This window comes from Arvicola amphibius, chromosome 4, assembly GCF_903992535.2.
Source record: "Arvicola amphibius chromosome 4, mArvAmp1.2, whole genome shotgun sequence".
Lineage (NCBI taxonomy): Eukaryota > Metazoa > Chordata > Mammalia > Rodentia > Cricetidae > Arvicola > Arvicola amphibius.
The window spans coordinates 104,072,478-104,094,518 of NC_052050.1; the positions used below are offsets into that span (position 1 = coordinate 104,072,478).

The window sequence follows — 22,041 nt, forward strand, 5'->3', positions numbered from 1 at the left end:
GGATCCACAATAGAGTCACATGATGGCGTTTACTTGACTATTCTTTATTGTGGGCGTTGGCTTGGACCCTACGTGTACCAGGTGAAGCCGAAGATGGCGTTGTTCAACTCCTCCTTGGGGCGCAACCCATACAACTCGGCAGGGAGGGGCGGCACCCAGCGCGTGGTGTGGAAAACAGACTCACCCACCTGCGAGCAGGGTCAGGATCAGTCCTTATCAGTCCCAGCTGGCCACACCATGCCATCCCACCCCACCCTACCCCAACCCAGAACGTACCTTCCAGTCAGGCACATCTTTCATGATGATGGCCTCCTCCTCCAGGTTCTCCCGAAGAAGCTGCAGGGTCCTGTGGCCATAAGGTGGGGCTAAAATCAGATCCACCCAGAGCATCCACTCTGTTCCTTCCTTGACCCAGAGCCCCTCCCAACCTGCCTACCTCCGGTCCATTTCTGCCTGGAAGAGCGGCATGAGAGCAATCCGGGCCTCCAAGTCCTCAATCTGCAGGCGCCTGTAAAACCACCACACCCATTCAGGGTTAAATGGGCTCACTGAGGGAGTGTGGAACAGGCAGGGCGCTGGTGGGCACGGGGACCAGGTGGGGGTGGGACAAGGATAGCCACCTGAGTTGGGACAAGAAGGCAAGTCTGCAGCTGGCACCGATTACAGCAGCCACAAAAGTGTTGGCTTCACACTTTCCTTTCAAATAAACTTTTTTTTATCCTAAAAATAGCCCCGTCTGATGATCTGGGTGAAGAGGGAGGCACCCTCATCACCAGGCTCTGGACTTACAAACCAATTTCCCTTTGTTCTCAAAATAGCAGGATGCTGGGCCTGCAGGTTTCCCCACGACTATTCCCCCCCAACCCCTACCCCACCCCACCCCCGCAGGGAGTCAGGAGCCTCTCAGCTTCAGAGGCTGGGGAAGCAACCCAGTGATGTGGCCAAGGAAGAGGTCTCTGGTGGGGTTCTGCCCAGCGACACCCCTCATCATTCACGGTCCTAGTCCTCTGGCCTCCAGGGGACCTACCTCTCATGGCCTGGTTCCTTTTCTGTTGTGCTCTCACTGTGTGGCTCTGGCTGGTCTGTCTCTATGTCCCAAACCCCAGTCATATCTGGCCTGGTGTCCTACTGTTTATGCTAACCTGGTCAGGGAGGGAACAGCTGAAGGCTGGTCACCAGCTCTTCGATTTAGGTCAGGCCCCAGACAATCAGCCAGCCAAGGATACCACCACCCTCACGGAAGCCCTGGTGGTGAGCAGGGCCCTCCTACCTGCGCTCCCGGTTCCACTTCATCATTCTCCAGTAGCCGAAGAGCAAGGCCCCGATGCCCACCGCGAACATGCTATAGCCTGCAAGAGAAGGAGGCTTCCTGCTCAGCAAGGTCCCTCCAGGACCCACCCCCCCAGCTCAGCAACCCTGGCTCTCTCTGCTGGCTCTCCCCTCCTCCACAGGTGCCTGTCCTTCCTTAGCCACTTCCCCATGACAGTCTCTAATTCTCGTGCCAGGGTATTAGGCAGTCCGAGCTGCCACCCTTTCTGGAAGGTACAGGCCACAGGGACACAGAAGAGCCCCAGGGTCTGGAACAGTGTTTCTCAAGACATGGGTCACGACCCCTTTGGGGTTTAAACAACCCTTTCACAGGGGTCACAGAGATCCTGCATATCAGATATTTACATTATGCTTCAAAACCATAGCAAAATTAGTTATGAAGTAACAATGAAGATAATTTTATAGGCTGGGGTCACGTGAGGAACTATATTTTTTGTTATTTTTGTTTTTTCAGATAGGGTTTCTCTTTGTAGCCTTGGCTGTCCTAGAACTTGCTTTGCAGACCAGGCTGGCCATGAACTCACAGAGATCCGCCTGTTTCTGCCTCCAAGTGCTGGGATTAAAGGCTGGTGCCACCACCACCAGGTGAGGAATTATATTAAAGGGTCGTAACATTAGGAAGGTTGAGAACCACTGATCCAGGTGTAGTGGCACACACCTTTAATCCCAGCACTTGAGACACAGGCAGACTGATCCCTGTGAGTTTGAGGCCAGCCTGGTCTACAGAGTTCCAAGACAGCCAGGACGGTTACACAGAGAAACCCTGTCTTGGGGAAAAACACAACAAACGATAACAAAAACAAAACAGAAGCCGCCCTTAAAGGGCTCTGACACCACCAACATAGGCTGGAAGTGTAGGCACCACTGGTTCAGCAAGATAGGTCACCGGCTCTATACCCAGCGGAGAGAGGTGCCACCATAAATAATTACTGAAGATCAGCAGGGAGCTCCAATCCTGACTGGAAGGACAAGCTCCAGGGATCATCACCAATGACTACAGAGGGCATGGAGAAGGTCGAGACACAGGGGGGTAGAACAGATTCTGGGGCTGCAGCCTGAATGGACCCTCAGCTAGGTCAGGAGCTAAATATTTCCCACCCACTCAGTTCAGACTAAGACTCTGAGGCCAGGCCCTCCAGCCATGGTCTCCAGGGATACAAGCTCTCTGTGGAAGCCCTAGGTGTTCAGGACATCTATGGCCAGCTGACTGTAGGCATAGTCAGCCCTCACCAAACTGGGGAGGTGTCTGTACCAGAGCTGTACCCTCATTTGCAACAGCTAAGATAACCCCAGGGGCTCCTTGTGGGGAGCTCTGGGCCTCAAGTGCAGATACCCAAGTGTGGCCCTACTGTGTCTAGAGCGAGAGGCCGGGGAGGAGGGGCCAAAGAGGGGGGCCGCAAGCTGACCCCAGCCTTCAGCTGCACCTGGCTGGCTACAGTAATCACTGGGGTGGACTACATTTCAGGAGGTGCCATGGGGAGAGGGGAGCAGGTACAAAACTCACACCCTCCACTTCAGTCCCCCAAGTAGCTGAAGTTGTAGGAGGTACTGACACCTTGTATCATTCATCCTGAATCAATGAACTTGAGGGCAGGTGGCAGTGCTCCCCCAAAAGTGCAGATCCAACACAATGGCTATCAGAACCTCAACCCTTCCCCTTTGCAGAAACCCACAGTCAGGTCATGAAGTTTATGCAGAAGTGCCCAGGGCAGTAATGGCTGCTCTCAGGAGTTGCTACAGGATTCAAAAGTGACAGCTCCCAACTCACCAGGCAGCTGTGTGCACAAAGACATGCTGCACAAGGACAGTCACGTCTGCAGCAGGACAGAACCAGACGCCCTGTTCCACAAATAAACCCCAACATTTTATGGCTTTGGACAAACGCCCCAATAATTAATTTAACAGGGAGGAGGAGTCTGCTCAGCACGGGAGCACTGGCTACACAGCAGTGCACAGTGGCCCTGCTCTCCTGGGAGGGAACTCAACTCCAGTGGATGGAGGCCTGAAGGCAAGAGCTGAAGATGTCCCAGGCTGAACTCAGTGCCCAACATGCTGAACTCCTGGGTTCCACCCCTAACAGTATAAACCAGGAATGGCGATGCATGCCTGTGACCTCACCACTTAGGAAGTGGAGGCAGGAAATCAAGAGTTCAAAGTCATCCTTGGCTACGTAGGGAGTTTGGGGCCAGCTGAAGCTACATGAGAACCCATCTCAAAGAAAGAAAGAAAGAAAGAAAGAAAGAAAGAAAGAAAGAAAGAAAGAAAGAAAGAAAGAAAGAAAGAAAGAAGGAAGGAAGGAAGGAAGGAAGGAAGGAAGGAAGGAAGGAAGGAAGGAAGGAAGGAAGGAAGAAAGAGGGGGGGGGATAGAAGTGGTGTCAAAAGCCTTGAGGCAGGCAGATCTCAATACCTGTGAGTTAGAGGTCAACCTTGTCTACATGGAGTTCTAGGCTAGCCAGGCTAACATTATCAGATCCTGTAAAAGAGCTGGGCAGTGGTACACACCTTTAACCAAAACTTGGGAGGCAGAGGCAGGTGGATCTCTGAGTTTGAGGCCAGCCAGGGCTACAGAGGGAGTTCTAGGACAGCCAGGGCTACAGAGAAAGAGCTCAAGTACCTGGTGCTTTCCTATACCGCCACACTCAGGAGGGTGAAAGGACCACTGTTTGCAGCCTCCCTGGCTACAGCATGGTGCCCCACCAAAACAGTGACATAGAAATACCCTCTAGTAGAACACAGCAGGGCTCCTTAGGTAAGAGGAACTGTGCTCTTAATGACACTATTAGCTGAACAGGCCTCAGGGAAGAAAAATATCTGATAATAACACAGCACCCAAAGTACAGAGTCAAGTCACTAATAATAAAAATCACATAAACTGTCCAGTGCCAGGTGTAATGGCACACACCTTTAATCCCAGCATTCAGGTAGCAGAAGCAGGGAATCTCTGAGCTCAAGGCCAGCCTGGACTACACCCCAAAACTGTTTCAAAATCCAAAAATAACAACAACAATGATTCCAGGGCTGAGCATAGTGTAAGGTGTGCTGGCGATGCCAGGTCCAGCTGCAGAAACCAGCCTAGAAGATGCCAGCCTGGGGTCTGCATACAGAGAGCTTCCTCCTGGCTTCCCCAGGCTACAGCAGGGGACCCGGAACAATGCTGACATGCGTGTCCCACAGCTAGTCTAGGACCCTGGAAGTGCAGATATGAACAAAGACTGGACTGTCAGTGCGCTGTCCTCACCCATCCGCAGCTGGGGGGGAGCGGGTCTGCACAGAGCAGGGTCAGGGCTTCAGTGTGCCATCCCAGCACTCGGGAGCATGAGACTGAGGCAGGAAGACCAGCCTGGGCTACAAAACAAAAAACCAAAAACTTGTCATGGCTGGACCCATGACTGGGGCTAACAGTGTTTGTTGCTCTCCAGAGAACCAGAGGTCTGTTTGCAAACCCCATGCTGGGTGCCTAGCACTCCAGCCCCAGGAGATCTGACGCCACCTTCTGGCCTCCATGAGCACCTGCTTTCATATGCAGATGCACGCGCGCACACAGTTATGATCTTAGTCAGGCGTGTTGGTGCACTCCTTCAGTCCCAGCACTTGGGAGACAGAGTCTGGCAGATTCAGTTTGAAGCAGTCCTGATCTACATAGCTTCAGGCCAACCAGGACTGGTCTCTAAATGAATAAGTCTTAGAAACAAACAACAACAACAACAACAACAAAATGAGTGTTTCAGAACAACAACAACAACAACAGAACAAGAAAGGTACAGGGCAATAAGGCCCAGCACAGCTGTGTCACATCTGAAGACAAGGGGAAATCACATGGTAACTTTAAAGCAAAAGGAAAGGCTGGCAGATGGCGCAGTTGGCAGAGTGCTTGCCTAACAGGCACAAACCCTGGGTTCCACAGCCGGCACCACAGAAGCCAGGCTTAGTGACACACACCTGCCACCCCAGCACTCAGGAGGGGGGAGCAGGACCAGTCCAGAGTCATCCTAAGCTACAGAGAATTTCAAGAGCCACAATTGCTTTGTCTCTAAACAAATGCAGGAATACATAAAAACTAAAAATAAATAAACGATGTTGACTTGAGGAGTCCACCAGCTTAGTCTTAGGTGTCCTATGGGCACATGCTATGTAGAAACATGGTGCAGGTCTGAGAGGGTCATGGGCTTGGGTGTGTTATACCTTAGAAAGAGATGACAAAGAGGAGCTGCCAAATGGCTCAGCTGGTAAACATGCCTGCTACAGAAAACTGGTGATCTGAGTTTAATTCCTGGAACCCACATAGAGATAGAAGAAAACTGACTAACAAAGTCATCCTCAGACCTCCACATTTCCAAACTCCCCATACACATGCATGCGCAATAATAAATATTAAAAAACAGAGCTGGGTGAACACACCTTTAATCCCAGCACTCTGGGGAGACAGTGGATCTGTGAGTTCCAGAGAGCCAAGGCCTACACAGAGCACTTGCTGCTTGCTCTTCAGTCTGCAGCACTTCAGCACTTACACGGCAGCTCACAACCGTCTGTAACTTCAGTTCCTGAGCATCTGATGCCCTTCTCTGGCTTGCACAGGCACCAGATATGCATGCAGTCCTGGAACTCACTTTGTAGCCCAGACTGGTCTTAAATTCAGAAACCTGCCTGCCTCTGCCTCCCGATTGATATAATTAAGGGTGTATATCACCACAGCCTAGCTCATTTTTGGAATTTTTTGAAATATAGTCCTGACTGGCCTAATTCTCCACATAGCCTAGATTAGCCTTGAACTTGTCATGACCCCATCTTTGCTTCTCATGTGCTGGGATCACAGGTGAACCAACATAAGGCCTGAAGGTTTTGCTTTTTAAGTGGGGCATAGTTTGCATAATATACACAGTAAAAGTCTGCTGAATTCAAATCTAAATTTGGAGAGGGAGGGAGTTACCAAACTCAGTCCTCTGGAAGAGCAGCAAGTGCTTCTAACCACTGAGCCATCTCTCCAGTCCCTAAGTTCATTATTTTCTTTCTTTTAGAGGGAGACGACATTATGTAGCCCAGGTTGATCTATGTAGCCCAGGATGACCCTAAACTCCCAATCCTTGTGCCTCAGCCTCCTAAGTGCTGGGATGATGGATGTCCACCACTCAGTACTGTTTATGCAGTGCTAGGGGTGGATGCTAGGCAGGCACGATACCAACTGGACCCCTAACTATTCTATTCTTGTAACTCTGAGCACTGAGGGTGGGGACCTTAATGTTCTGCAGATTCTTTCTCTTTTGAAATCAATAAAAAATTCTAAATGCTACTTAAAACACTTTAAAGTTTTAAGGATGCAGCTCAGTATAGTGGGCACATGCCTGTCATCCTGGCACTACAGAGCAGAGGTAGACAGCCGGGAGTTCCAGACTGGCCTGGGTTCCAGAAGAGCCTGTCTTGGAGGAGGAGGTAAGCAAAAAATGACAGTGAGGAATCAGTGCTAGGGAGGTTGGAGTTTGCGACTAGCCTGGGTCCTACGCTAGAGTTTAATCAACACACAGAGAAACTCCTGCCTTTCGTGGACCTGCCTGTCAGCCCAGAATTCGATTTTGAGGCCAGCTTGGGCTATATAGTAAACCTCTAACTGTAAAAAAAATTTAAAAAGAAAAGGAAGGAAGGAAGGAAGGAAGGAAGGAAGGAAGGAAGGAAGGAAGGAAAAAGAAGACTGCATGATGGTGCACACCGTATCAGGTACCCTCGGGAAGTGACGGCAAAGACATCAGAAGTTATAGGCCAACCCAAAGCGAAACAAAGTCTCCAAATTTCGAGTTTGAGTTTCTCGGAGGTTTAATATCCTAAACTGTGGAAGCCGACTGGAAAATTGGGCAAATGAACAGTCTCGCCCCCACGGGATGCTGCAATAGAGAACCCAGACTCCAACCGCGCCTCCCTCACTGTGTAAACTGAGGCCTGCGGGCTCCCCGCTCCCGCCCAGCCGCATGACCGAGGCCCGGCCTCCGACCTCGAACCGGACAACACTGACCCGACAGTCCCCGGCGAGGGAGGTTCCGCTTGTAGTCGACGGGACCGTAGCCCCCTGGCGGGGGCATGTCCTGCTTCACCTTCGATGCCGCCATACTTGCAAGCCCCCAACTTCCGGTTACCAGCGGAAGTGAGGTGACGTGCGGTTGCCATTTTGAGTGTGGCGGAAGTTTGGTCTTCCGGGTGGTTCACCACCCGTCAGCTATCCCTGCTTCGGTCCTTAAGTCCTTCCTTGCTCTGACCTCAGGACGGGACCTGATTCAGTGGTTGGCACTGGAGCTCTGCTGGGCATCCCGTACCTTGTAATAAAAGCCTTGTTGTTCACCTGCTTTCCTTCCTGAGCGATGGTGGCCAGCCTCGAGCTTTGCACAGGTTGCCCCTTTCTACTCCCCACCTCCAGGGGCCAAGGCTACGGGCTGGGTACCACCATCCACACTAGTTCCACAGTAGTGATCTGCCCCTCGCCAGGGCCCTCTCATGAGGAACCGGTCATTCAGAGCGATTGAGTCACAAAGCCTGAGAGGGTTTAGGGAGCGCGGGGCGGGGACGTCCCCACCCCAAGGCTGAGTGACGCCCGCAGTCACTTCACAAGGCAGAAATTGTTACCCGGGCAATAAAAGTCATCGCGGCTCTAGGACCTTGGGAGTGGGCACATGGGGGCACGGGGGTGCAGGTGCCAAGCACCATGGGTTAGGCCCGAGATCGGAGTCCGGCCGCCCCCCGACAGCAGCCGCCTCCTGCTCCCCGCGCGCCCCGGGCGCCACCATGTCGGGCGACAAGCTCCTGAGCGAACTTGGCTATAAGCTGGGCCGCACGATAGGTGAGGGCAGCTACTCCAAGGTGAAGGTAGCCACCTCCAAGAAATATAAAGGGACAGTGGCCATCAAGGTGGTGGACCGTCGGCGAGCGCCTCCGGACTTCGTCAACAAGTTCCTGCCTCGAGAGCTGTCCATCCTGCGGGGAGTACGGCACCCGCACATCGTGCACGTCTTCGAGTTCATCGAGGTGTGCAACGGGAAGCTGTACATCGTGATGGAAGCAGCAGCCACCGACTTGCTGCAGGCAGTGCAGCGAAACGGGCGCATCCCGGGGTCACAGGCGCGCGAACTCTTCTCTCAGATCGCGGGTGCTGTGCGCTACCTGCACGACCACCACCTGGTGCACCGCGACCTCAAGTGCGAAAACGTGCTGCTGAGCCCTGACGAGCGCCGCGTCAAGCTCACAGATTTCGGTTTCGGCCGCCAGGCGCACGGCTATCCAGACCTGAGCACCACCTACTGCGGCTCGGCCGCCTATGCGTCACCTGAGGTGCTCCTGGGCATCCCCTACGACCCCAAGAAATACGACGTATGGAGCCTGGGCGTTGTGCTCTACGTCATGGTCACCGGGTGCATGCCCTTCGATGACTCGGACATTGCTGGCCTGCCCCGGCGCCAGAAGCGCGGAGTGCTCTACCCCGACGGCCTCGAACTGTCGGAACGATGCAAATCCTTGATCGCCGAGCTGTTACAGTTCAGCCCATCTGCCCGGCCCTCGGCGGGTCAGGTGGCGCGCAATGGCTGGCTGCGGGCCGGGGACTCCGGCTAGGAGCCGGGGTTCTCGCTGTTCCCGCCGCACCAGGCCCTGAGCCAGGGCGGCGCATGCGCGACCGGCGAGCTTCGGGAAACCCGCGAAGTCGCCGCGCGCCACTGCGCGCGCGCCCTGTCCCTTCCCCTCCCACCACGGCGGCGGCCCACAGAGGCCCGCTGTTGGATTCTGGTTCCTCCTGCACAACCCGATTGCTGGAGGGCTCATGCGCACCCTCGATTTCTGGCGAGGAGGCCCCGAGAGGGGCGCGAAGAGAAGAGAGAGAAGCATTGCGCCTGCGCGGAATGAGCTCCTGCTGCGCGATGGGCGGCAGTGGAGCGGAGAAGCTGCGGGCGACGGTGCACTCCAAGTGCCAGGTTGGAACCTGCAATAAATTCGCTTTTCCTCGCAAGTGGCTTTAGCGGTGGACCCTTGTTACGGAGCAGAGGGGAGGGGAGATCTCAGCACTTTAGAGAAAGCCATGTATGTGGCAACTCCATCGCCAGACCTCAAAAGGGAGTTGTGGGATTCGAATCTGTTCTCCAAACTGGACAAACTTCTAGAAGTTCTATAGTCTATGTGATAATGCTTGAATTGGGATCGGCATGGGGGAAGGAGGGGACTACCAGTCAGCAGAAAATGAGCATTTACAGATGTGGAAACTGAGGCCCACACAGATGGCAACTGTGCAGACACAGCTATTATTTGTAGTCAGGTCTCTTGAAGCCGAGGGTGGTGGTACTTTCTCTATAGGAAGAGTTTGCAGGCAGAGAACAGACCCAGTTACTGGTGATGTTTTCTTTGCTGTTGCTGTTGGTGGTGATGGTGGTTTGTGTGCGTGTCATGCTAGACCACGGCTTGCTTACTCCAGACATCTCACTATGCAGCTAGGCTGGTATGGAACTTGGACTCTCCTGCCTACGCTTCTCAAGTTCGGGATGACAGGTGTGCAGCCAAGTTCTGCATGTCTTGAACCTTACCTGGGACTCCAAGAGGCTTGAACCATCTTTTGTCTTCAACAAGGATTCAAGTACAATGCCAAGTAAAATAAGACAAGATGTGGAAATAATTGTAAGTTGTGAGGAATGCCAGGCGGGGTGGGGTATCCAAGGAAAGACTGTGAAGCTGTTTTGAGGCTGTTGCCCAAACCATTAAAAATGGCACAGGATGTCGGGAGTGTGGTATATGCCTTTTAATCCCAGCACTGGGGACGCAGAGGCAGGTGGATCTCTGTGAGTTTGAGGCTCACCTAGTCTACAAAGTGAGTATCAGGACAGCCAGGGCTACACAGAGAAACCCTATTTCAAACACACACACACACACAAAACCAACCCACAAAGGACAAAGTGATACCATGGGAGTTCCTGGGGTTGAAATAGGAAGGGAATGAGAAAATGGAGGGGAGCTAACAGTACTTCAAAGGGGACCCTAAAGGGTGAGGAGGCAGCTGGGAACCTTGCCTGTGATTTTACAGGGCTTTGGTGACAATGACTGTCTGGAAAACATTTTCAATCCTCTCCTGCTCCTGTATTAGGCCCAGGTAGTCTGAGGGGCTCTCTGCTGTGGGTCTTGCTGTGCCGAGTACCTGCTCCCCTCTCCACAGGTTTCTGGTGCCCTTTAGGTCAAGTGTGAGCTCACTTCTCATGCTGGGCGCAGATGGGGCAAGTCTGGAATATGCCAGAGCCTAGGCAGAAACAACCCACACCCTCTGGTGAGAAGGGAGGTTCTGTGGTTACGTTTGTCCTCAGCACCTGAAACATTGGGCAGGGAACCATCCCAGGGCTTGGGGAAGGGTGTGGTTCAGATTTCAAAGGTGGAGTCTATAGCACCTCCAGATTCCAGCACATTCTTATCTTCACACAAGTGAAGCCCCTCTTTTGCTGGGGATGGAACTCAGAACCTACTGAGACTAGGTAGGCGATCACTCAGAGCAAGACCCCAGCCCCACTACACCCTCAGATGTTTTGTTTTTCGAGACAGGGTTTCTCTGTAACTTTGGTGCCTGTACTGGAACTAGCTCTTGTAGAACAGGCTGGCACTGAACTCACAGAGATCCACCTGCCTCTGCCTCCCGAGTGCTGGGATTAAAAGCGTGCACCACCACCGTCAGGCTTGTTTTGTTTTTTGAGACACAGTTTAGCCACGTGGGCATGGCCTACCTGGGCCACTCATTATGTAACCCAAATAGAACTTGGAGCAATATTCCTGCCTCTGCCTCTTGGGCAATGGGATATAGGTATGCACCCAAAAGCCTTCCCTTTTTTCTTTTCTCTCCCCAAGATGGTCTCACTATGTAGACTACGCTTACCTCTGAGATCTGTCTGCCTCTGCCTACCAAGTATTTTGTTGGCATGTATGTCTGTGCACTATATGTGTACAGAGCCTGTGGAGGCCAGAAGACATCAGATTCCTGAGACTAGAGTTACAGATGGTTGTGAGCTCCTATGTGGGAGCTAGGGACTAAACTGGGATTGTCTACAAGAGCAGCCAGTGCTCTTAATCACTGAGCCATCTCCAACCCCTAATTCTTTAGTTTAAAGTATTTCCAATGGTGTTGGATGTACATGAGAGGTGGAAGCAGGAGAATCAGTTCACAGGCAGCCTGGGCGTACAGCAGATTCTGTCTCAAAACAAAGTCAAAATGTGAAACTGGGCATCTCAAGCCCATGTGGAGACTGGCAGTGGGACAAGCTTACAGCTCTGTCCACGCTGGGAACAGCAAAACCCCACAAAGCTCTGGGAGGCGGGGGGGAAGACCTGTGGCCTCAGGTGGGAAGAGCTTAATTGGGATTCTCACTGAATCCACTGCCTCCTGAGGTCAAACAGGATGACAGAGAGAGCTCATCAGTGTAGAGGAATGCCATGTTCAAATGGCATGTGTACCCTACCTTTCATTCCCCCCTTTAAGAAAGGCCACCAGAAGCTGGGACAAAACACTAGGGCCCCAGGAAATAAAGGAACAATACAATGACATTTGGTCTGTTTCTTTATTGTCCTTCAGGGTCTCAGAATTCCCCAACACAAGGAGGCTACCAATTCCAGCTATTTAACATTCTTAGCTGTTATTGGAACATCTATTTGTTTGGTAGCAAACTTTAAAAACATGTATTACCAAAGATTCAGTCACAGTAAATACAAGTGTCAGCTGCCCCAGCCCCCACACTCTGCACTAGCGTAACTGTTACACATTGAATATTTAGGAACCACTTTTTGGTAACAGTCCAAAGTCTTCAGGCTGTCACCGTTTGAAAAGGTGAGGAACAACCTTCTCCAAACACCATTCAGGCTGATACTCTGATTCTCTGCTTCCAGTTAAATGTGGCACATTACAGCCAGCACTGTCCCCTTCCACCCTCTTCCGGGGGCAAGCTTTGGCTGTGTGCGTGTGTGTATGTGTATGTGTGCGTGGGGAGAGGTGGAAGTTCAGGTTAACCCCCCCATCCAGGTGACAATTGGCATGTCACAGCTAGTACTTGTCCCCTTCCACTCTCTGCCTGGGGCAAGCTTTGACCTTCCTAATGTGTGTGTGGGTTTCAGGTCCTGAGGATGCTCATAGGAACTCTTACCTGCCCACTTGCACATGGCCTCTTATACCATAAATGACCACTGTCCCCCCCAACCCAGGTGACATTTGGTTCCTGATGTTTCCACAAGCTAGACAAGAGCCTGGGGGTGGTTCAATGGGCACAGGTGTCTTTCACTTGTCTTTCCTGTCCCAGACAATGAGTAGAAGAAACTGAGGTACATCACCCCCACTGACCAGAGCCATCAATAAGTTTGTGACTGTCTCTGGGCAATCAATGAAATAAATAGGGCCATCACGTCCATCTTCTACTCCCAAGTATAGGCATGAAAGTACCATGACAAATACATTTAACTTTTTTTTCTTAAGTTTTTAAACTCAGGCATGAGGTGTAGGCTATCAATCCCACATCAGGAGGCAGAGGATGGCAGATCTGCAAGGAACCCAGGACCCAGCTTATTAGGATAGGGATGGAGCCAGCTTTGGTTGGGGGGGGGGCAGCTTCATAGCTGGCACAGCACCCTACTAAATACCTGGTCCCCCTGTCCCAGTACTTAGCTGTAATGTCACTATGATGCCTTGCTGCTCAAACCAGTGCAGAAGAAAGGGAATGGGCAACACTTTCCAATAAATTAAGGCACCTCAACACTTGGCCCTTTTACAGAGCGTCACCAGTGTCACCCTGAGAAAATGATGCACCAGCAACCCTTTGGCCTCTGTTGTAGCGTGTCCCCAGTAAGGTACACAAGCTACTGGGCTCACAAGCCATAAGTGACAGGCGAATGTCACATGACGTGTAAGGCTGGGAGGGAGGTGCCAACAGAGCCCCGTGGTCAAACCCCATCAGTTCAAGTGGAAGTCTATGTCCGGTACCAGGTAATAGTCTGATCAATGACTACATGGAATTGAGGACTAATGGCTGGGAAGACTTCTATAAGAGAGGCCACCTAGTGTGGCTGTTCTAAGGAGCCAGAAGACCTTGGCCCATGTCACTGAGCTAAGGCCAGTCACTCAGTAAGAATTGGTAACAGGAACTGACTTATCAGGCACAAAAATACCCAAGTAAGAAATGCTTGCATATATGTGTGTGTATGTGTGTGTGTGTGTGTGTGTGTGTGTGTGTGTGTGTGTGTATTAATGTAAACACCTGCCCTGCCCTTTAATCCCAGCACTCGGGAAGCAGAGGCAGGCAGATCTCTGTGAGTTCGAGACCAGCCTGGTCTACAAGAGCTAGCTCCAGGATAGGCTCTAAAGCTGCAGAGAAACCCTGTCTCGAAAAACCAAAAACAAACAAAACACACACACACACACACACACACACACACACACACACACACACACACAAAAAAAAAAACCCGCCCTGCCACAAAGAGTCAATCTCTGTTCACTCTCCCAAATCCACCCTGGGAAGTGACTCACTCAAATCTAAAAGTACTTGAGTAACTTGGGTTTCACACAACAAAAAGATTTCCCAAAACCTAGAACTCCCTTATATCCAAACAATTCTTAGCGACGGAGGATTTGCACACGAGCGAGCATGGGGTTAAATGAGCCTTTATTAGGAGGAGGCAGGGGCGTGTCTGCAGAGGGTGGTGGTCTGCAGAACAAGGGTTTAAATTAAAGTCCCTAACTATTGTGTTGAACGAAGCCAGGGCTGCTCAGGATCTGACAGTGACCAATCACTGCAGATTGCTGCAGGCCACCCTGTATGAGCTGCTTCTGCCCTTTCACCATGGAACCAATTTTTAAAGAGTGGGGGGTGAGAGAGGAAAGAAAATAAAACTAAAGTAGACCTGGCCTTTCAAAGACTTCCCTGTGGACTGAGGAGCCAGAGGTGAACCACCCGGATGACCCCAGGGTAGACAGGTCTGTCTGCGCCTACCTGGGTGCCTCTAGGGCACCTTGAGATTGGCCCATCAAAATGAAGAGAGAAAGGAAAGAAATTTTAATAAAATAAAGCACAAAAGTAACCTAGCAGCCAGCTCTGGTTCCAGCGGTGGGCCCAGCATCCCCTGGAACCTCAGAGTCTCTGGTAAAGTCTGGGCTGCGATTTGTTCTAAGTGTGGAAGCCAGGGGTTGCAGCAAGCAGCAACAGACACAACTGGAGCCACAGTGGCATCCGCCATCCCTGCATGCTGCCACTCAGAGCATCCTCTGGGGCTAGGGACTACACTGTGCACAACAGGGACCCTGGGTCTACACAGTTTACTTTTCATTCCATCATCGTGAAGTGATTAAAGAAGAAAACACAAAAACCCAAACTTCAACCTATAGATGCCATGAGGAGGCAGAGACTGGGGAGTGAAGATGGGAAAAGCTGAAAGAAAACAAACCCCAGTTCAACTTTGGGAGCCCCTGGCGCCAGCCTGGCCTGGGCGTGTCAGTGTCCAGGGTGAGCTCCCACCCATGCTGGCCAGGCAGAGCTGGCCCCAAGGTCCGAGTTTCTGCTGGTGTCGGGCAAACTAAAGGCAAAAAGGAAGGGAAGGCCCACGGGGAAAGTCCTTGGTTCTGATCCTGGGCACCATGGTAGCACACTCTTCTGGCCACCGCAAGGCTAAATAGCCAAGGCCTGAGCTGTCTCAGGCAACTTGTTAGGAGGGCGGTCTGCGTGTCCTAGACCAGGAGCAGTGGAGAGCAGAGGGCCTGTCCTCAGCTGGGCCGGGCTCCCATTATTTCCATGTGGCTGATTGGGGAATGGAGCGTGGAGGGATCATGTCCAGGAGGTATTCTCGCTGACGGTCTACAGCCGAAGAGGTCTTGTGCATTGCCAAGCTCGGGCTGACAAAGGCAAGGGTTCCACCTGTAAAAGAGCACAGCATCAGGCAGCAGTGACCAGTCAGGTAAGGCTGACCAGGCCCTGGATGCAACTTAGACTCCCACCTCAGAACAATACCCAAAGGATCCATGAGCAGATTCATGACACACACAACTTACATCCTGTCACCAACCATCTCAATCCAGACATCACTAAGGTGACCAAAGCAAGAACAGTGGTCGGGGTTCGGTGCAGAGATGAGTAAACCTCAAACAGGGATTTGAGTCAATGCAATGGAATGGAGCTTCATGGACTGTGTGACTGGAGAGCATCCTCCCCTATCAGAACAGTATACATAAGTGAGGTGAAGGCTCTCAGTGCTGGCTAGGCTGGCTCAAACTACAAGCCTAGTGATCCTCCTGCTTCACTCTTCCTAATCCTTAGTACCATGGGATGCCAACTTGCTGTTCAGATTTTTTGTTGTTGTTATTGTTGTTGTTTTTAATGACTTATTTTTAGGCTGGGTGGTGGTGGTACACAACTTTAATCCCAGCACTTGGGAGGCAGAGGCAGGTAGATCTTGAGTTCTAGGCTACAGAGAAACCCTATCTTGAAAAACAAACAAAAAGACTTACTTTTAATCATGTGTATGTGCACACACATGCCATAAAAACCAGAAATGGAGGTCAGATCCCCTGAAACTGTAGTTACGGGCAGTTGTGAACTGCCCAACGAAATTCAATATGAGTCTTCTAGAAGAATATCCCATGCTCTGAACTGCTAAACCTTCTCTCCAGCCCACTGCTTGGATTTTGAGACCCACTACATAGGCCAGGCTGGTTTTCTATTAGAGTCACCTGAATCTCCCTTCCAGTGCTGATATTACAGGCATGTGCCTCCAGGAATGGAATTCAGGGCTTCACATCCCTCAAACAAATGCTTGATCACTTAGCTCTGTCCCCAACTCTTCTTTTTAGTTAGCAGCAATTCCTAAACTGCCCAGGCTTGTCTCAAACTCTTGGGCTAAAGTCATCCCTCTTGCCTCAGTTTCCCAAGTAGCAGGGACAATAGGTGAATGTCACTGTGTCTACTTTCTTGTTTATGGACTACAGATGCATGCTATCATGTCCAGGTCACAAGAGGTAATTTCAGACAAGCCTACAAGTTGACTCTGTGTCTTAAATATGCCAGGTGTTCCCAGACCCCTTCTATACGGTCTTGTTGTGGAATATTTGTTTAACTGTGTAAAGATGTGTTGCTGTTTTACCTTGTCTGCCTAAGGCACCTGACTGGTCTAATAAAAAGCTGAATGGCCAATAGCAAGGGAAGAAGTATAGGCAGGACTTCCAGGCAGGGAGGAGGAATTTAGGCTTAAAGGAGAAAGAAAAGGAGACAACAGGGAGAAGCCAATGGTCAGCCAGGCAGACACAGAGGAAGCATGAAAGCAGGACACACAGAGTGAACGGTAAAAAGCCTCGAGGCAAAGCGTGGATGAATACAAATAGGTTACCTAAATCGTAAGAGCAGGGGGACAAGCATAAGCTAAGGCCAAGCATTAACAAACAGCAACAACAAAATTTCCGTGTCATGATTTGGGAGCCAGTTGGTAGCCCAAAAGAAAGTCTGCTACATGTGCTCTCAGAAGGGTGTGGGATGCAGGCCCTCTGTACTATTTCTGATAATGCTGTTGGAAAACTAGGTGAGTGTGAGTGTTTCAGATTACACCCAACAAACGAAAGAAAGCTTAGGGACAGAAAGTCTCCAGAGGTAGAGGCATACCTGTGCTCAGGGGTGTCTTTTTCCAGTTGGAGGTGGTGCCCTTGCTGGTGCCCACAGCTCTCTCGGAATGTCTGCCAGTCCTGCTTACCAGGGCCGTAGCTGAGGCTGCATTTTGCAGTTTGGGTGACTGGCTGAAGGTGTGCAGAACGCCACGAGGTGTTGTGGCTGAGCCCCGGGACAGCTGGCTGGAAGCCTATAGACACAAAGGGAGCCAGGCTTACCATGGGCAGCGGTGGCAAGGCTGCTTGGAGTGGCCTCTCCTTGTCTGGTTGACCTCTTCCCACCCACTTGAGTCCCTAGAGTTCAAAGTCAAACGGCCATGAGAGTTACACTAGGGGATGAAGAGACAGAGACAACGGGGTTGGGAGGGGCTGAGAGGAGAGCACAAACGAAAGAGCGTGAGAGCACTAACACAGCAGAGCTGCTGTGGTGGGCGAGGCCCTGGCTGGGTTCTGACCTGTAGCACAGCCCCGTTACTCCAGTCACGGGCCTCTCCTGAGCGAAACGCCAATTTACGTCGGGGCTTTATGACCTACACAAATGGGATTGAAAGGTATGTCAGCAAGGTCTGTGACACTAACCCAAACTGGCCAAACCCGGCCATAATGGCAGTGCCAACACCTGCTGGCTCCCGATACTGCAGGAGATGGTGAAAAAAATGTTTCTGGTGAGGTACAATGTGTGATCAGACAGAAACCACAAAAAGGAGCAGCACATTTGAGGGTGGTGGCACACACCTTAACCCCACCACTTAAAGGCAGGTGGGTCTCTTCTGAGTTCAAGGCCAGCCTGGTCTACATACTGAATTCCAGGACAGCTGGAACTACTTAGAGAGACCCTGTCTCCAAAAAAAAAAAAAAAAAAAGAAAAAAGAAAAGATAAAAAGGGCGGATGGGTGCAGGTCCTCACCCCACTCTTCTTCAGCTAGCCAGGGTGCTCTTGCTAATGGTCAGCAAGGCTCTCAGTAGTCATTTTAGACAGAAGTACTTGCCAGTGCACTGGGAGTGAAAGCGACAAAATTGAAAGAAACTGCAAATTAGTGTTTTCACTGCCAAATGCCACCATTAAGTGCAATTTAGCCTGTAGTTAAGCACCAAGTGGGTGGGGATGCCTCTGGAACATCCTGCAGTCTCAAGACGGTGAAGGCTTCAGCTCTCACCTGCTTCAGCGTGGGATGTGGGGCTGCAGCCTCAGCCTTGGTGCTGGCGGTACCCACACCCTGCTGCAGCAGCCGCTGCTCCATCTCCTGCTCTTGCTGCAGTGCCTTCACGAAGGCAGCCTTCAGCCGACTGGTGTGCTCCGCCTTGAGTGCCTTCTTTTGGTTGGACGTCATGCAGGTTTCACACAGAACGGCTCCACCCTTCTCCCGCCAGCGGCATGTGAAGTCCGTCTTGCACTGAACACACATGTAAGGCTCCCGGGATAACATAGCAGAAGCTGTGCTGGCAGAGATCCTTCCCGCTGTAATAGATGGGGTGATTTTGTCAAAGTAACCTCAATGACTGTGGGCAGTGGCCTGCGTGGACATCTCTCATAGGTACAGAGGCCACAGTGGATGAACTTCAAACAGGCTATGGCTGAGCATCCCTGGTAATGACTCTCCAAAGGCCCTGTGATACTGGCCTGGCTTGGCCTTGCCATAGCAGGTGTCCTAAGAGATGTGTCAAAAGTTACCCTGCCTTGTTGGTTACTTGACTTGTAGGCAATTGGGTATTTACCCCCTCTTCTTGGGGACATGCTACCCAAACACTGACGGCTGAGGCCAGAAGACAAGCAACTTCCTCTTCTTGTTGCTGACAGTAGAACACAGGCCTCAGCCCCAGGAGAAGCCTGGTTGCGCTGTGGATCAGAGGAACAAACGCACACTGACAAACTTTCCAGAAAAGATTCTGGAGGCAGAGATAAGAGATGGCACCTGTACTAGCTGTCCACAGCTCTGGTTCTGAGCACTCTACAGGCAGACTCCTGCCAGCCCTGCCTGCTAGAGATGGAACCCGGCACTTGCATGCACGTACTGCCCTGCATGAATGGGTATCTCTCCCTAGCAATTCTTCATCAATGTCACCTCACTACAGAGTGCCAGCACCCAGGCTTCCCAGCAATGCATACTTGGTCTCTCATGGAAGCCCAAGAGGTGTATGTTACTAACACTATGCCACAGAGGGTGTTGTTCACCCACAGGGGCCTGGTGGCTATCTTCAGTGCAAATCTGTGTTCAAGGCATGATACAAAAGTTACTGAGGAGTATGCACTGGGCAAACCTCTGAGCCTATTTCCCACCAGTGCTCTGGGTTGGTGGTAGGCGGTCCCCAACTCAAGTGTATGGAGCTGGAGGTCCCAGGAGACTGGTGCGCACACTCAACAACCAAGCTCCAGGGAAGCAATGGGCACAATTCTGCATGTTCCAACCACCTTCCTACTTGCACAGTGAAGCAGACAATGGAAGCCCTTCTCTGTGTACACAGTCCCTTATACCTATGTCAGAAGAGCTAGCACTAATGACCACAGTCAAGGGGCTGATCTGTTGGGTCCAGAAGCCACTTGGGGGTGGGAAGAGAGGTGAACCACCATTAACCTGTTCACCAGCTCAACGTCAAGACACACACATCCTCCTCGGCCTGTGTCTGGGAGCCAACTGGGCCATCCACCCATTCCTTCCCTGTCTAATGCTGTTTCTATGGGGTCCTACAGATGTCCTATCCACACTACTCCCAAATATGGTAGAGAACCTGGCCCAGGCAAAGGTGTCTCTATCTGTCCTTCAGGCCAAGAAGACTAGAAGCTTTGAAAAATTCTGCCTCATCCAAGGGTCAGCCTCCTGCAGATGCTCAACCTCACCCCTAACTACAACAGGGACTGATTTCACAGTCAAACCGGTGCAGCATGGCTGCCTGAGACACCCAACTCTAGATAGAATGTGTCTTACAGAGGCTGGAGCAGGAGGTAAGGCCACCCACTCACCTTGCGCCTCCAGCAAATTCTGCACCACCTCCTCCAGACCAACCAGGTAGATGAACTCATTGTTGGCAGCACTGGGCAGGAAGTTCATTTCTGGAGCAGGGGGCTTGGGAGGTGGAATCTCGAGCAGTGTCTTCTCCAGCTGCTTGCGTAGTGCTAGCTTGGCAGCAGCCTGCCGGCTGGCTGGAGACTCAACAGATGCAACCACAGAGGCCACACTGGTTGGGGTGGAGCTGACCTGAGCAGAGGCAACTGTTGTCCCCTTCAGTGAGGCTGCGGTGGGCTGTGGAAGACAACTAGGTGAGGCTCAGGCTACCTAAAGCAGGCTCCATGTCAGATGTGCACTGGAATCCTTATACCAGCTCTCAGGAGGCAAGGGGAATTCGAAACCAGCTTGGGCTACATAGTGAGACCCTGACTCAAAACAAAAACCAATCTGAGTAGATTGCCACCACCTAAGTCCACAGCAGCAAGGGACACCCAGGTTCTACACACCTAGTTCCCCGCATGCCCATGAGTCAAGCAAGACCAAGCTGGGAAGCTGCAATGGGTCTACATTGAAGTGCTGCTTCTCAATGGTTCTGAGTATGCACAAGGCCACTGTTTGGCCTGTCATATGCAACTTCATGTCCCGGTTAGTCTCCACCCATCCCACTGCTACACTCCCCAAACCTATGCTGAGCACCCCAGGTTCCTAGTGTGTTGTGGGGGATCCAACAATGATCTCCACAAGATATAAAGAGCACCACGCACTCTTTCTCCCTGAGCAAACAGACAACCAAGGTCCATAAACACTACTGTGGGGTTTAGATGCTCAGCAAGGGGATCTAGCACAGGCTACCAGCCTCTGACTGACAGGGGCCCTGGCTCCATCACTACCAACACCACCTTGGTGGCCTACTGAGCATAGCAGACGTGGAAACACAGGCTGCTGTGAAGAGATGCCCACACCCCAGACTTATGTTTTAGCTGAGGCACACACCCTTCCAAGTGGGAGGCAGAGATAGTCATTGTCTGTGCACTGGAACCGGACTTTAACACAGGCAAGGGCCCTTTGTCAGAGCTGTCCAAAGTCCAGTCCTGTCTTGTCTAAGGAGGGTGGGCAGTGACAAAGAAAAAAGAATTCGCTGTCAGCAAAAGGTCTGCAGACTGGGTAATCTCATCTCTCAGACAAAACTCTTACTCTAGCCCTTTTCTTTCCATCCTGCTGCCCAGGGGTGGGGACAGTCCCTCCCCAGTTCAGAGACTCTGTACAGAGATGGAAGGACACATAGCTAAGAATAGCCCACTGGGCTGTGGGAGGATCTGTGACATGCTGTCCTCCCAGCCTGAGGACAGTCAGCTGGAGCTGGGGGAGGTACTGCAGCAGCGGCTCTGGGAGGGACGGCAGGCTCCAGAGGGCTCTGGTGTCACTCTAGTGGTCTCCTCACTTTTCCTCAGAGCCTGCTGCCTCTCATATGCCTGCATCCCCAACCAGTCCCCACTGTCTCAAAAGCTTCCTAACTTTGCTAAAGGACAATCTGTGTAAGATCTTCATACCTAGAAGAACTCCAGTCCCACCTTTAGGGGTGTCCAAGACCCCACCAGATCCAGGAATCAAGTGTGTGACACCAGCCCCTTCCCAGAAGATACAACGACACTTTGAGACCTACCACAAACCCTACCCCAACCTTGCACCTAAGTTTCAGACTTACCTGAGGGATGTTGACAAGCAGACTGGTATTAGAGACATTGGCAACACGGATAAGTCCCTGTTGGATGATCCTCTGTCCCTGAATCTGCATGCTGGGCACTGAGGCGCGGGGGGCTAGGAGGAGGGGTGGTGGCCCTGTGGAAGGGTGCTGTCTGACGTTGTGAATCTGTTGGGAGACAGGGGGCAAGAATGCCACTGAGATCAACCAATCCTGGCAGACCACGGAAGGGTGGACACCTGGCCCCACCGCAGCACACACACCGACTCACCTGGGCCCCCCTGACAAGTGGTGGCATGACCACTTGGGAACTGGCCTGTGGTCCCAGCTTGGCAGACACCTGCTGCCCACCCCGGACCAGTGGCGGTGGGATGATGCTGCCAGGCATTCGAGCAGAAGAGGTCTGTCGATGACATTGAGACCAAGAATCATATACATTT

At 51.8% G+C, this 22,041-nt stretch overlaps 3 protein-coding genes across 5 annotated transcripts in view; 1 reads left to right on the top strand and 2 right to left on the bottom strand.

Moving 5' to 3' along the window:
* Positions 1–23: 23 nt before the first annotated feature.
* Positions 24–7,443, bottom strand: Ndufa13 (NADH:ubiquinone oxidoreductase subunit A13). Its single transcript, XM_038329099.1, has 5 exons — positions 7,331–7,443; positions 1,271–1,349; positions 437–508; positions 277–346; positions 24–188 (listed from the first exon to the last, which is right to left on the bottom strand). Exons 1-5 carry the CDS (start codon positions 7,422–7,424, stop codon positions 69–71), a joined length of 435 nt encoding a protein of 144 aa, XP_038185027.1. The 5' UTR covers positions 7,425–7,443; the 3' UTR covers positions 24–68.
* A 405-nt stretch (positions 7,444–7,848) lies between these two features.
* Positions 7,849–8,916, top strand: Tssk6 (testis specific serine kinase 6). Its single transcript, XM_038329117.1, has one exon. The coding sequence runs from the start codon at positions 8,095–8,097 to the stop codon at positions 8,914–8,916; it is 822 nt and encodes a 273-aa protein (XP_038185045.1). The 5' UTR covers positions 7,849–8,094.
* Positions 8,917–13,956: 5,040 nt separating this feature from the next.
* The window catches only part of Gatad2a (GATA zinc finger domain containing 2A), a 90,965-nt gene continuing 82,880 nt past the window's right edge, over positions 13,957–22,041 (bottom strand). For all 3 annotated transcript variants that reach the window (XM_038325864.1, XM_038325863.1, XM_038325865.1), the window contains 7 exons: positions 21,873–22,004; positions 21,605–21,769; positions 19,914–20,193; positions 18,112–18,413; positions 17,410–17,484; positions 16,953–17,145; positions 13,957–15,218 (listed from right to left, as the gene is read on the bottom strand). In XM_038325864.1, the coding sequence (XP_038181792.1) occupies positions 15,088–15,218; positions 16,953–17,145; positions 17,410–17,484; positions 18,112–18,413; positions 19,914–20,193; positions 21,605–21,769; positions 21,873–22,004 (1,278 nt within the window). In that variant the 3' untranslated portion in view covers positions 13,957–15,087. The remainder of the gene's footprint in view (positions 15,219–16,952; positions 17,146–17,409; positions 17,485–18,111; positions 18,414–19,913; positions 20,194–21,604; positions 21,770–21,872; positions 22,005–22,041) is intronic.

Excerpts from the sequence above, each read along its gene's own strand:
- Ndufa13 (XM_038329099.1), bottom strand. The coding sequence starts at position 7,424 with ATGGCGGCATCGAAGGTGAAGCAGGACATGCCCCCGCCAGGGGGCTAC. Across the intron at positions 1,350-7,330 it reads CCCTCGCCGGGGACTGTCGG|GCTATAGCATGTTCGCGGTG; the intron begins GTCAGTGTTGTC and ends CTTCTCTTGCAG. Across the intron at positions 509-1,270 it reads AAGTGGAACCGGGAGCGCAG|GCGCCTGCAGATTGAGGACT; the intron begins GTAGGAGGGCCC and ends GTGGTTTTACAG.
- Tssk6 (XM_038329117.1), top strand. The coding sequence starts at position 8,095 with ATGTCGGGCGACAAGCTCCTGAGCGAACTTGGCTATAAGCTGGGCCGC.